The sequence below is a fragment of the Myxocyprinus asiaticus genome, chromosome 35 (genome assembly GCF_019703515.2).
Source record: "Myxocyprinus asiaticus isolate MX2 ecotype Aquarium Trade chromosome 35, UBuf_Myxa_2, whole genome shotgun sequence".
Taxonomy (NCBI): domain Eukaryota; kingdom Metazoa; phylum Chordata; class Actinopteri; order Cypriniformes; family Catostomidae; genus Myxocyprinus; species Myxocyprinus asiaticus.
In genome coordinates this window covers 24,344,748-24,360,220 of record NC_059378.1, presented here as the reverse complement: position 1 = coordinate 24,360,220, position 15,473 = coordinate 24,344,748, and the positions used below count along the sequence as shown (strand labels likewise).

At 37.2% G+C, this 15,473-nt stretch overlaps 1 protein-coding gene across 1 annotated transcript; it reads right to left on the bottom strand.

Annotated features, from left to right (window-relative positions):
* Window positions 1-3,052: 3,052 nt before the first annotated feature.
* Window positions 3,053-13,497, bottom strand: diras1a (DIRAS family, GTP-binding RAS-like 1a). The gene is made up of 2 exons (XM_051673281.1): window positions 13,253-13,497; window positions 3,053-4,851 (listed from the first exon to the last, which is right to left on the bottom strand). The coding sequence occupies exon 2, from the start codon at window positions 4,794-4,796 to the stop codon at window positions 4,209-4,211; it is 588 nt and encodes a 195-aa protein (XP_051529241.1). The 5' UTR covers window positions 4,797-4,851; window positions 13,253-13,497; the 3' UTR covers window positions 3,053-4,208.
* Window positions 13,498-15,473: the final 1,976 nt, after the last annotated feature.

The window sequence follows — 15,473 nt, the reverse complement described above, 5'->3', positions numbered from 1 at the left end:
ATAGGAGTACTTTTGACTGAGAAAATATAGGTTACTGTATGGGGGTTCAGGGGTAACCCCTGAGAGAAAATTTTGAAAATATAAAAGTCTGAATGGACCATTTTTATATTTTCCTAAAGTGAGAATCTAATAACAATAAACTAACAATTTACATCTTAAAAATACTGTTTGCTTAAGTTAAGTATAAACAGTTTTGGGGTGTAACGGAATACATGTAACAGGATTAAGTATTTAAAATGCAAATATAAGTAACTGTATTCCACTACAGTTACAATTTAAATCATTGGTAATTAGAATACAGTTACATTCAAAAAAGTATTTTGATTACTGAAGAGATTACTTTGCATTTTATTGTCATTTGTTTCATTTAATATTTAGTCTTTTCGGATGGAAAACATTTCTACATATAAATGATGCGATCCAAAGTGCATTTGAACAAAGGTGAAACACTTTCTTATGATGTGTAACATTCATTCGAGCAGACAGAGAAGTAAATTTGAAGTAAGTTTGGAGCAGAAGAAATAGAAATAAACCTTGTGTAAATTCTCAGCTTTACGCTCAGCTAAAATGCTATTTCTAGCCATTTTACATGCATACGTTACCAGGCACGATCATATTTTTTTATCAAGAAAATTCACGTTAGATCATAATTTCTTTTTTTGTAGTAAGACCTTTGATATTAGGGCAAAAATCATATTCTTGATAATAATTTTTGTATTGTTTTCCTGTAAAAATATCTAAAAATCCTTAAAACAAGATCAGATTGATTTATGTTGTTTTAGAAACAACACTGTATAAGATATTTAAGTTTTTCAGAGAATGTATTTTTAACATGTGTATTTTGTCTTACTGTACTGGCAGAGTTTTTATAGTCAAAACAAGTGAAAAAATCTACCAGTGCTGAAGAAGTAATCCAAAGTGTTTAGAATACGTTACTGACCTTGAGTAATCTAACAGAATATGTTACAAATTACATTTTACAGCATGTATTCTGTAATCTGTAGTGGAATACATTTCAAAAGTAACCCTCCCAACCCTGAGTATAAATAGGCTGACTATGAAATAATGGGAACATTCTCATCAGAAGCAGAGAACTCTACTAGCCAGGCTAACTAATAATTTCTATTAATTAGAACTAATAATCAGAGATGATGACATCTCTGATTAATTTTCACAAAATAATAAAAAAACTGTTTGTCATGAAAGGCACATGCTGATTAATGAAGCTAAATTTGGAAGGAAAAAGACATTAGTCTAAAATGGTGACACGTGAACTTGTCCCGTCACAAACCTGCTATAGCTGAACCGTCCGAGTCATTTATCAGACAGATGAAGATAGTTTCACTTTGCTTTATTCTCATTTTCTGTAGTGTGTTTTAGCGAAAGATGCCAGTCTCCATCTACATTGTTGCTCGCCATGTCTCCGCTGCTGGTTTTAAAATAACCACACCTGGAACTCTACATAGCCCAATCAGGCTTTATGTGATGCCTCGCGATGGAGAGAGGCAACACGCACGGAGCAGGAAATGAAGCATGTTCAGCGCTTGAGAAAAAGATGATATAGCGCTGATCGCCCCTGAGTGCTTGTGATGTGTTTATAGCTCTGTTGTTTTGACACACTGCTCACTAAAACTGTAGAAACGTTAAGATAGGACAACCGTTGTCATTATCTCGTAGTCCGGATGGAACCAAGCCAGGGTCCGGACTTGGACCACGGACCGCTAATTGGTGACCACTGCTATAAATTCTCCTCCATGCCCAGTAGGTGGCGATATGCCAAAGAATGCGTATTGCCAAAAACAAAAGAAGAAAAATGTGGACGTGAAAATGAAAGTGAAAAAAAAAAAACAAACTTAAATATTTATCTGTTTAGAATAAGAATTAGAAAACTTTATTGTCCATTAAATTTACATAAAATGGAAATTTGCCTTCGCCATTCTGGCAACACAACACAGGACAACAATAAAAAACACCTAAAATACATAAAAATACATTTCCAATAGCATCAGTGCTCATGGGCTGAAGGGGGAGGGCCACAGCAGAGGGCACAAAAGATTTTTTGTACCCATTCTTCCAGGCTAATGGGACCTTGAGTCTCCTGCCAGATGGTAACAGCTGAAATGATGAATGAAGGGGTTGAGTAGGGTCATTGTAGACCTGGGTTGCCTTCTTAGTAAGGGACCGAGTGTAGATGTTCTGAAGTTGCAGTTGTTTGTCTCCAGTGATCTTACTGTCCTGGTTGACCACCTGGGTCAGCTTATTCCTGTGTCTAACTGAGAGGTTCCCATAGCAGGAAACAATGTTAAAGGTGAGAACACTTTCAGTGAGTGACCTGTAGACCATGGTTAGAGTGTGTTTGCTAGCATTAAAAGTCCTCAGTTTCCTGAGGAGAGAAAGCCGCTGCCATATCTTTTTATAAATTTAATCTGCATTAGGCTGAAAGGAAAGTTTATTGTCAATTATTGTTCCCAAATATTTAAAATATATGACCTGCTCCACTTCCTGCCCCTTCATAGTGACTGGCTGAAAGACACACTTATCTTATCACTTCTGAAGATATAAATGTAACTACTGGAGTAATTTGGAATACTTTTATGCAGTTTATGTGCTTTTTTTGACCTTCAAATTTCTGGCCACCATTCACTTACGTTTTATGGACATATAGAGCTGAGATATTCTTCTAAAAATCTTTGTGTTCAGCAGAAGAAAGAAATTCATGCACATCTGGGATGGCATGAGGGTGAGTAAATGATGAGATAATTTTCATTTTTAGATGAACTATCCCATTAACCCAAGGAAAGGTTTGAACAATGTGAAACATCATTAAAAAAATTACATTTGCCCAGGGTTAAAAAGTGATCCTGGGTTAACAAAACTAAGTGTGAAAATCCCAGTAGTTTGTACAAGTTTTCTTGGTTATCGCAATGCCATTTTTAAAGAGAACCTCTTTTGTCAGGTGAAAGGTTTTAAGAATTATGGTAAGTATCTTCAACCTCATTTTTATCAAATCATACCTCTGAAATGTTTAACACAACAAAAAGAACACAAGCAGTCACTGTTTCCCTTATGTTTGTGCTTCTTTATTTTTCTGGTCCCTCACAATATTTATTGAATGAACACTGTATCTGCAGTAAAGTTGTAAACGCAGAGTGCTTGACAAGAACATTTTCGTAAAGGTTCACGCTCTGTGTTTTGAATGTGCTCAAGATTCTAAAAGTGCTTTTATATCATGTATTGCTAAAGCAAATGGCATTAAATTATCAGAGGAAACATAGACACTGACAGAAAAACAAGGGCTGTACAGAGGCTTTCATTAGTGCTGATAATACACATATATTTCACATACAGGATATATGTTTTCAGTTAAATGATGAAATGCATATATTTAGATTTTCAAGTGCCATAAGCACTTGAAAAACAAAACCGAGTAAAACAAAACCGAGTAAAACAAAACACCGATCAACAACCCCCGAACCCTTCCCCATCACAAAAAATAAAAATAAAAAAAGCTTTTAGAAATGATCACATTTAGAACTTACTCACTGTGCTTCAATAAGGTATAGCTCTGTTCTTGATGAAAAAATGTCAATCACATTTAATATGAAGGTAGTTTTATATCATCAGACATGCATTATGCACTTTACTCTGTTATACCAGGTTACATCACTCGCAAGCCGGTAACTAAAAATGTCCTTCGTCCCTAAATATTTTCTGATTTGTAATAGACTTTTGTGCTGCTATAGTATGTCATTTGGAAGAGCAGATAGTGTTGCCTCTTTAGCTGTGCTCAGGCCTTTTCTGTCTTTGGATGAGAATCCCGTACGATGCAGAACCAGTTCAAGACATTTCTGTCTGCATTTCAACACAGTAGACTACCATTACAGACACAGCCTTCCATAAAAATGGCCACATTGATGATTCGGTCTGTCTTGAATTGAATAAAAAGTCAACACAAAGCAGTAGAGAAGAGGGTGTACGATAATCGTGGGACATCCTCCCTGCTTCATGTGTCAGCTCTTATAGTTTTCTACACCGAGTCACTACAGGAGCCAGAACAGACAAAGGTAAAGGGAAATGTTTGACGGTTCAAATGTGCACTAAAGATTACCTGATTAAGACCGAGAGGGATGGCGAGTTAAGGTGAGGGACTTTTGTACATTTTCGAGGAGTCAGTTACACGTTGAGCGATGTGATCGTGGATCCACCTTCTACATCACACTGCACTTGGCCTTAAGCTTGTCTGCACGTCTCTGCTTGCTGGAGCGCATGTTCAGGCTCATGTCACGCTTCTTATCCAGGTTGAGGAGCTCCTGAAAAAGCTCCTTCACATTGGTGTTGGTCTTGGCCGATGTTTCCATGAACGCGCATTTCCAGATGTTTGCCTGAGCTTCGCCCTCCTTGGTCTCCACCTCTCGCTGGGTCTCATCGCTCTTGTTACCAACGAGCATGATGGGGATGTTCTCCACGTTGCCTTTGATGGCCAGCACCTGCTGATAGATGGGCTTAAGCTCCTCCAGCGACTGCCTACTGGTGATAGAGTAGACCAGGATGAAGGCATGGCCCTTGGAGATGGACAAACGCTGCATAGCAGGGAACTGGTGGCTGCCGGTGGTATCTGTGATTTCCAGAGTGCATACGCTCTTATCGCAGCTGATCACCTGCCGATAGGTGTCCTCCACGGTCGGGATGTAGGTGTCCCTGAAGGTGCCCTTAACAAAGCGCAGAACCAGGGAGCTCTTGCCCACGCCCCCTGCTCCAAACACCACCACCCGGTAATCGTTACTCTGCTCTGGCATGCTGCTCAGGTGGATTAGGGTATGTGGCAGTTAACACTCAATTATTCCCTGAGATCTGAAATACAAAAAAGGTAAATTTGGTACATGTACACATAAAATAAGAGTGTGTACTTTTTACCTCTCTTCTGAGGTGAACATTCAAACAAAGATGATGAGAGAATCGGCAAAAAACTTTCAGACTCTGACATCAGACCAGAAAAACATAATCAATGGCACTGGTCATGGGTAAATCTCACGAAAACTTGTCCCAAAATCAAAAGGAAAAAATATGTTTTGGTTTCGCTATAGGCTATGCATAATTGAATTGAATTTAAACCGACTGATCTCAGTTCAGGAGACTCTAGGCTGTCATTAAAGGGTTAAACGTTGGACACACCGAGTCACGTGACAAAACAACATGGTGACGATCTCAGCTGAGTTTGACTCTACAACTACATTTGGTAAGAAACCTCATTATGTTTTTACATTAAAACATGTTTGAATCAAAAGAGTAGAGTCTTTAAATGCCATTTTAAACATTTCATTGATTTTTCACAAAATGGCACACTGTTCAACACAATGACCAAGTATGTGGACTATAGGCTCATTTTCCCTAAAATATCCTATATTCACTGTGCATTATCACACTGAGAATCAATGGATGCATTCAAAAGCTGGAAAATTTAGCTTTCAAAGGCTGTATATGGAGTTAGGATGAAAATAAGGTGCATTTCAAACTGTTCTGAGACCAGGGCAGACAGACAGCACACTAGAGGTTAAGCCATTCCCTAATTAGGGAGCAAGGGACCACTGAAGTCCCTTGCATTCACTTCTAACATCTGGTCAAAATCTCAGTTTCAGTCTGCAGATGATGTTTGGACCACTGCAAAAATGGGACAATGGTAATCAGTACATAGATTCAGAATTTTTCATGCAAAATTTTATTTTAACATGGTTGGCAGTGATGATGCTGGCTATTACTTTGAATCAGAATTATTTATGCTAATTTCTGATGTAATGTCTGTAACGTCTCAAAAACATGAATAACCAACACTGCTGGAAACATAAACAAATTGATTAAAAAACTTCAGACTTTCTTTAGCCTGGTATTATTTAAAATTTCACAACTTAGCCCCACTGTCCACATACTGTATGTGGACATCAATATTTAGGAAAACTATCTGGTCTGAACATTTATTTATTTATTTGCATGTTTTGTTTGCATGGGGCTACTAGTAACAAATCAAAAAGGGGAACAGACAATTCAATCAGCAGCTATGCTCAGGTCTCAGAAGGTTCAAGAATACAGTGATTTTTTATTTTATTAAAACAGCAAAAACTAAAGGCAGTATAACAAATACCACCTTGATGTATAAACATACTTAATTTAAATAATACACTTTTTTTATTTTTTTTTAAAAAAAGGTCATTTATTTTATTCCCAGGAAGCACACAATGTCAGCTGCTTTGGATAATCATTTTTCAGAATGATCTTCTTTAATGCTCCTAAAAATAGGCCTCATTTTCAATAAACAAACTTTAATTGTATATTTCTTTCTGTTGATTTTGGGAATAAACAGTAACCACACACATGCTCTTGACAGGTTTTGTAGGATTCATTCCTCTACATATTACACCACTGGTAACATGATGGATCTCCATGAGAATGGTCAGCATTTTGTTTATGTGAGTGTGTGTGTGTGTGTGTGTGTGTGTGTGTGTGTGTGTGTTGTATATATATAAAAGTGTGTGCTACTTTATGTCTGTGCCTGTGTGTCTTTGTGAATTCAGCAGGACAGTCTCTGCTGCCATCAGCATCAAGGTCATCTATTAATGACTAATTTATCTTGCTGTGAAGCAGACGTTGGACTTGGTCCCCTGTGGAAAGCAAGATCACACCGGATATTTCTGGCACCTTACTGAATTTGTACACAGGGGATACTTCCTAACTCCCTCAATAGAGATTTATTTGGATGATATATTGATAGACCAAGCTACACAGACTGTTGCAGTCTGATTAACTGAGAACTAAGAGCATCTACTGCAGCTCCAGTGGAGTGACACTTCTGAATTACCAGCAATGATTACTATCACACAATCAGCTGAACAAGGACCAGATTAGCCTCTTACTAAAGACTTTCTGTTTGATTTGTTGGCAGCATAAAATACAATCTGAGTGGAAAGTAATTTATGATCATTAAAAGTTCACTGTCATCATTTACTCACCCTCAGGTTGTTCCAATCTCGTATTACTTTCTTTCTTCTAGTGTTGTCACAGTACCAAAATTTCAGTAGTCGGTACCAAAATTTCTCGGTTCTCGATACCAATTTCAAAAAATATGCTAATATGATAATGTGCTGTTGAACACATAAGTTTAGTTATTTTTAATAATTATTTTAATAATTATAGTTTAATAATTATTATTATTTTCCAGACCATGTTTTAAAGTTTAATTGAATTTAATCATCAAAATGGTGTCTAATCATTAATTCTTATAACTTTTAATAAGTGAAAAAGAACTTTTTAACATGTCATTACATTTTTTTTTTGCCAAACTTTTATTCAACAGCTGTCTTGCTTGTGATAAATTGATTAATTATTGTTATTATTGTTATTATTATTATTAAAGATAATATTACATTTTACTATAAAGTTATAATATAGTTTTATTCATTTTTTATTTAATTTCTTCAATTTCAAGCATCTATCTTTTATTTTGAATCAAGCTTTTATTATGACGTGTGTTTTTTGCCTGAAGCTTCACTTTTCCAGATAAACAACATGGTCCAGTGTGATCATCGAAGACTTTTAAGTCACATCTGAAATCTCATCTGTTTACACTGACCTTTGAGTCTGACAAATGAAATGTAGGACACAGTTTTGGAGTGTTTGTATTTTAGATTATGTGTTTGTGTATGTGGTAATTTTTAAATGTTATGTTTTCAATTTTATTACTGTGAAGCACTCTGTTGTTTTAAATGCTATTTAAATAAAGATGATTTGAGATTAAAGCGCAAATGCTGTGATTTAATTGTATAAATACATAGTTTACAGATGCTGCTTGGTTCACAGGGGATTAGTGCTCTGCTTTGTCATCTCAAACAACGTGAATGATTCTCAATGTCTGTGAAGTTTCCAGAGTATGAGCGGTCAGATTTATGCATTAATTTAAAGTACGCAGCTCATTCACGCTAAGATTGTAGCCTTAAGTGGTTTAATAAATCACACTAGGACATGTCACTTGGATTAATTGTCCACTTCAGTGTAAAAGGAGTAACAGAGCATCCATTCAAAATAAGCCCGTGAGCATTTTAATGTTTTCGTATGTCAGTCATATAGTGCGCTGGTACCGGATAGAGTTGATGCTCGGTACTACCGGTACTGCAGAAACACTGGTAATGTTACATCTTTTTTATTTTAGTATTGACTTGGTACCAAAGCACCGGTACTTTTGAAATCACTACTTTTTTCCGTAGAACACAAGAAGATGTTATGCCACCATTTATTTTTTATGAAAACAACATAAGGGTGAGTAAATGATGGAATTTTCATTTTAGGGTGAACTAACCCTTTAAGACATTATTTTTTTTATTTTTTATTTAACAGGTGATTGTGTAAAGCAGCAAGTACAGTTGAAGTCAGAAGTTTATATACACCTTAGCCAAATACATTTAAACTTAGGTCAGTTAGGATCACTACTTTATTTTAATAATGTGAAATGTCAGAATAATAGTAGAGAGAATTATTTTTTTAAGCTTTTATTTCTTTAATCACATACCCAGTGGGTCAGAAGTCTACATACACTTTAGTATTTGGTAGCAATGCCTTTAAATTGTTTAACTTAGGTCAAAAGTTTTGGGTATCCTTCCACATGATTCTCACAATAAGTTGCTGGAATTTTGGCCCATTCCTCCAGACAGAACTGGTGTAACTGAGTAAGTTTTGTAGGCCTCCTTGCTCGCACATGCTTTTTCAGTTCTGCCCACAAATTTTCTATCGGACTGAGGTCAAGACTTTGTGATGGCCACTCCAGTACCTTGACTTTGTTGTCCTTAAGCCATTTTGCCACAACTTTGGAGGTACGCTTGGGGTCATTGTCCATTTGGAAGACCCATTTGCGACCGAGCTTTAACTTCCTTCCTGCACAGGGGTGCCAAGTAAAGGGGGGCGCCAGCGGCTCTCTAAAGGTGGTGCAAACAGCCTCCTCCACCCCTCCAACACCCCCCCAGATACAGATACATGGGGCACAAAATTTTGTTTTGCATACCCACTCGGAAATGTGTAGTTGCGCCCCTGCCTGCAGCAAAGCACCCCCACAACATGATGGTGCCATCCCCATGCTTCACTGTTGGGATAGTGTTCTTCAGTTTGCAAGCCTCACCCTTTTTCCTCCAAACATAACGATGGTCATTATGGCTAAACGGTTCAATTTTTGTTTCATCAGACCAGAGGACATTTCTCCAAAAAGTAAGATCTTTGTCCCCATGTGCACTTGCAAACTGTAGTCTGGCTTTTTTATGGTGGTTTTGGAGTAGTGGCTTCTTCCTTGCTGAGCAGCCTTTCAGGTTATGTCGATATAGGACTAATTTCACTGTAGATATAGATACCTGTCTACCTCTTTCCTCCAGCATCTTCACAATGTCCTTTGCTGTTGTTCTGGGATTGATTTGCACTTTTTGCACCGAACTACATTCATCTCTAGGAGACAGAATGATTCTCCTTCCTGAGCGGTATGATGGCTGCGTGGTCCCATGGTGTTTATACTTGCGTACTATTGCTTGTACAGATGAATGTGGTACCTTCAGGAGTTTGGAAATTGCTCCCAAGGATGAACCAGACTTTTGATTTTCCCATGATGTCAAGCAAAAAGGTACTGAGTTTGAAGGTAGGCCTTAAAATACATCCACAGGTACACCTCCAATTGACTCCAATTAACCAATCAGAAGCTAATTGGCTATTTGCCTAAAGGCTTGACATCATTTTCTGGAATTTTCCAAGCTGTTTAAAGGCAAAGATAACTTAGTGTATTTAAACTTCTGACCCACTGGAATTGTGATATAGTCAATTAAAAGTGAAACAATCTGTCTGTAAACAATTACTGGAAAAATTACTCGTGTCATGCACAAAGTAGATGTCCTATACGACTTGACAAAACTATAGTTTGTAAATATGAAATTTGTGGAGTGGTTAAAAAAGTGAGTTTTAATGACTTCAACCTAAGTGTATATTAACCTCTGTCTTCAGCTGTACATGTTCAAAGCACAAAGAAAGCATTCTTAAAAAAAAAAAAAAAAAAAAAAAAACTGACCCATTTATCTCTTATTCCACAATTTATCTCTCGTAGCAAAAATCTGATCACATACAATGATCAGACATTTTATAAAGAGGCTTTGCAAATCCTGTCCACTGGAGAAAATGTACAAAAGTGTAAGAGGAGATGCAGCAGGCATTAGAAGAGGATTATGAATGATAAATGCCAGATCCATGATAAATAATAGGCTGGAAATGTGCATTATTACTTTAAGTCAAAATGCACTTCACAGCAATATTCTGTTAACAAATGTATCAATATGAAGAGCTACTAGATTACAGGCATTATATATATAATGCAGAGTTCCAAGTGTAACATTTTATAAAACATATATCGAAATCTTGGTAACACTTTACAGTAAGGTTCCATTTGCTGTGACGAGGAGGTGGGCAGGGCCAGGCTGTGAGGACACATGGCCGGCCCTGAATTCAAGAGAGAGAGAGAGAGAGAGACGCACGCGGCCGTGCTGCATGTGTGTGTGTGTGTGTGTGTGTGTGTGTGTGTGTGTGTGTTTGTTTTATGTTGAGTTTGACATTAAAACTTTATGTTTACTGTTCAGCCGGTTCCCGCCTCCTATTTGCCCAACCTTGAACTGTTACATTAACGTTAGTTAACAACATTAGTAAACATGAACTAACAATGAACAATACTTTTACAGCATTTATTAATCTTCGTTATTGTTAAATAATGTTGGAACAACATATAGTAACACATTTTTAAAATCAAAAGTTGTATATGTTACAGGTGCACTTGGTAATTTTTTCCAAGTATGTCAAAGTGGCTTACATTGGCTTACACTGACACCTAGTGGCCTGGATGCTGCATCATTACACAGTAGTTTTCAGTAACCAGTGCCATTGTAGAAATGCACAGTAAACCAGGATTAATTTAATCCATGAATGAAAGTGTCCAATAACATGGCAGTTACTGAGATTAAGCAAGTAGCATTCAGCTGGTCATGTGATTCTAACATGGCTGCCCCCATGAGGCGCCCCTGCCGCATGTAGAATAAAAGAGCTTTTATAAGGTTACTGATATAACTAGAGTCCTCATCTCATGTGAGTGGTCATGATTTTATACATGTTTCAAAATTACTATTAATTTCTTTAGAAGAAAAACTTTTTAAATGAGGAAAAAAATTACTGAGTGAAACTTTAACATTAGTTAATGCACTACGAACTAACATTAACTAACAATGAACAACTGTATTTTTTATAACTAACATTAAACAAGATTAATAAATGTGGTAAAAAAATATACTGTTCATTGTTAGTTAATAATACCTAATGTATTAAGTAATGTTAACAAATAGAACCTTATTGTAAAGTGTTACCAAAATCTTTTCTGCTTGTTTGTAACAGTTTGCATGATTTCAGAAGATACAGCAGGCCTTTGAACACACAGAGTAAGCATGTATCAGATAGTCTCCCTGTGCTACTCAGGGACGCCTCTGTTGTGCATCTTTTTAAGAACTCTGGGAGTTCGTTTGTTACTGTGGAAACAAACCTCAAGGGCATGTATATATGGTGATGGAGAGAGAATGAGCAAACATGAGTGAGAGAATGTCATCAGCGGTACTGATGAGAGAAAATATGAAAATCACTGACTTCTAATGTAGGACTTTCTGTCAGTTTAGTTACCCTAGTAACTGACAGACAAACAGTAAGAAACTATTTATAATGATAAATGATTACTACAGAATAATACACTCACTGAGCACTTTATTAGGAATACTATGGTCCTAATAAATTGCCCGACATGGTCTTCTGCTGTTGTAGCCCACCCGCCTCAAGGTTCGATGTGTTGTGCATTCTGAGATGCTATTCTACTACAATTGTACAGAGTGGTTATCTGAGTTACCATAGCCTTTCTGTCAGCTCGAACCAGTCTGACCATACTCCGTTGACCTCTCTCTTAAAACAAGGTGTTTCCGTCCGCAGAACCACTGCTCACTGGATGTTTTTGGCACCATTTTTGGCACCAACTCTAGAGACTGTTGTACGTGAAAATCCCAGGAGATCAGCAGTTACAGAAATACTCAAACCAGCCCGTCTGGCACCAACAATCATGCCATGGTCGAAATCCCTGAGATCATATTTTTTCCCCATTCTGATGGTTGATGTGAACATTAACTGCAGCTGCTGTCCCATATCTTAATGATTTTATGCATTGCACTGCTGCCACACAATTGGCTGATTAGATAATCACATGAATAAGTAAGTGTACAGGTGTTCCTAATAAAGTGCTCAGTGAGTGTATATCATCTTTTCTCATAAATAATCTGCGGATCAGTTCATTTGTTGTCTTTTATAGCCTGCACAATACCGTTTACTAAAAACATTTCAGTTGTTGACTTATTCCAGAGAATGGGATAATGCTTAAAAAACTGATGTACACTGTAAGGCTTCTGTAGGAGACATGCAAACGTCTCATGTGATGTCTAAAAATACCAAAAGCCACCAACTTGATTATTTGAACCACGCTCTGATAGAATGCAGGTCTATGATTGTCTAACCCGCAGTCACTTAATCAACGGGTTTTGCTGTTGCAGCTGCACTTAATGTTGCAAGTAAAGCTGCAATAAGCCAACGTTCAAAACAGACATTCTCTTAATTTCTTTCAGCCCTATGGGTAATAAAGCACAGCACAGGCCATGCAACCTGAATAAACGAGCACTTCGGAGCCATGGGAGGCCGTGGATAATAGAAAACGTCGTTTTACATTTCGTTGATGCAACGTAATTTCATATCACGCGTGTCGCGTTCACATCCATACGAAATTATATACATCATCCTTGGTTAATTCGCTTTAACATGAGCGCACTTAACAAAGCGTTATTTTTAGAGGACGGTTTTTCGCGTGTTAGATCGATAATCGTCATTTGTTGTTTAAAGAGCATCGTTAACGCGCATAAATTACAAAATGCAAATGCTCCTCAAAGTCATTACGTTGGCTCTGCATGCCACTGCCTTGATTCCACCATTCTCCGTGCGCCTAAAGATGCTATTGCGGTCCGTCACACAAAATTGTGCAAGGACGCGCGTAAAAGACATTCTAGGGCGACTGTGCGCATCGATACACGAAAGACACATTTGACTAAACGGCTTTTTATACATATACAAATATATAACTATTAAATAGCCAGTGAAAACGAAGAATTCTTACCTGGTGACAGTGTTGCAACGTCCCAAATCTTGTTAATCATAAATTATAGGAAGCATTAGGAGGTATGATACACGACAATTGTCTTACATTCTATGCCGTGCCAGTCCCGTATCATTTTCCCGTGTTATTTGCATGGCGTGAATCGAGCTATGTGGCTGAAAATGCTGTTATTGCTATTCGTGCGGGCGGGCGCGCGCGCTCCAACTATCCTACCACGTCCTCTCTGACGCACAAGATGCTGCTCACCCCCGCGTCCTGTGTCCCGTTACACGACATTGGCAACGTACAACAACATGAACAAAACCCCCTCCTGCTCTATACCGTTAAACCACTCTCTGTCTACGCCATGTTCATCATACAACATTGTTCCGTCACCAAAAGGGGCATTTGATGTTGACAAAACACCAGTTTGTGCACAAAATTCCCTCTATAGGCGAACACTGAATCTTCCGAATGCACTGAATTATAAAAATGTAATGTTTGTTGCTATAAGAAATCGTATTTTATAGTTTCTTTACATGTAGGCAATGGTGTAAAATGAACTGAATTTCAGGTAGGCTAGTGGCTTTGCGCGTTGTTCGAGGTTAGGAGGCGCACCTGTAAAGGTAGACTATAAAGGCTGCTCTAAACAGTCTGTACTGTAAATCAAATCTGCGCAGAGTCTGTATGCCATGCATGCAGCTCCTGGTGTAATCAGATTGAGTGAGATGCATAGAGAATTTACATTTAAATTCAGAATTAGATTACAGATCTAATAAAAAAAAGAAAATACAGTATGTATATGCTAGTAAAACAATTAAGTCATCAAACAAGTAGAACTACTGGACATTCAACCATTTACAGTAAATCTCGCAACAACATACTAGTCCCAAGACACACCTTAATATTAAATGCAAGGTGTGAACAACTTGACGTCAGCATGACCTCATTTGTTTTGTGAAAAAAAAAAAAAAAAAAAAAAAATGAACTAGTCTTTGTCTCCCTCCAACGGTTTTTAAACGAATCGACAACACACTCACTTCACAGTCGGTGAGGCCTTCGCAGTTCGCACTTAAAAATAGCTACAACTATAGGCCTACACTATAGTCACCAAGTTTGGGCACCCCTACTCATTTTTATTATTATTCTTTTACCTCCCACACATTTATAATAACAGCCGAGCCCTCAATCATAAAAGAGCAAATAACACAAATGGAAGTATGGAAATGATGTTGGGACCAAAACTGTTATATACAAATTTAAAAAGGTTGAAACGGTTTTTAAAACCAGGAGGAGCATAAATTTGTTGCATATATATAATTCTATAGTTAACTTTAATATTGAATATTAAAAAGCAATAAAAAAAAATTACACAGATCTGTCGACTGAGTACTGCTGTAACACAGTGAATATTTCCCTTCTCATTCAAGTTTGAACTGTTATTGTTATTGTCTCTCTCAAAGTGGGGGAAATTCGAAGGACATAGTCCACATTATGTGGAATTATTTGAGAACACTCCTATTTCATTGTGAATTAATCATTATTCCTAACTGATCATGACAAGAAACTTTGCTTGTCCTAATTATTGATTTTTCTACTTAAAGGGAAAGTTCACCCAAAACTGAAAATTCTCTCATCATTCACTCACTCTCATACCATCCCAGCTGTGTATGACTTTCTTTCTTCTGCAGAGCACAAATTTTTAAAAAGATTTTTAGAAGAATATCTCAGCTCTATAGGTCCATACAATGCAAGTGAAATGGTGACCAGACCTTTCAAGCTCCAAAACTCACATAAAGGCAGCATAAATTAACCCATATGACTTCAGTGGTTAAGCCCATATACAGTATTCTGAAGCCATATGATAGATGTGGATAAGAAACAGATCAATACTGAGAAATTTAAATTTTACCGGCTCCAAGCTCACCAGAGGTAACACTAATTACCCTAATGGTGACTTCACACAAATCACAACTATCAACCAGCTACAATATAATAACAACAATAGTCATAAGAATTAAAATTATATACTTTTTAAAATAACAATTATTTTTTTCTTTAAATTCCCTTGTTTTGACCAAAGATATTTATGGGTATTCCACACTGAGTTAGCAGTGCTCGAAGCCAAAGTTTAAAGAACGTAAAACGTCTTGGTTACATATGTAACCTCGGTTCCCTGAGATGAAGGGAACGAGACACTGTCATGCTGATGCATATGGGAAATACTTTTCTGATGACCTAG

What these genes read in the sequence shown, in the direction of transcription:
- diras1a (XM_051673281.1), bottom strand. Translation starts at nt 4,796, where the DNA reads ATGCCAGAGCAGAGTAACGATTACCGGGTGGTGGTGTTTGGAGCAGGG.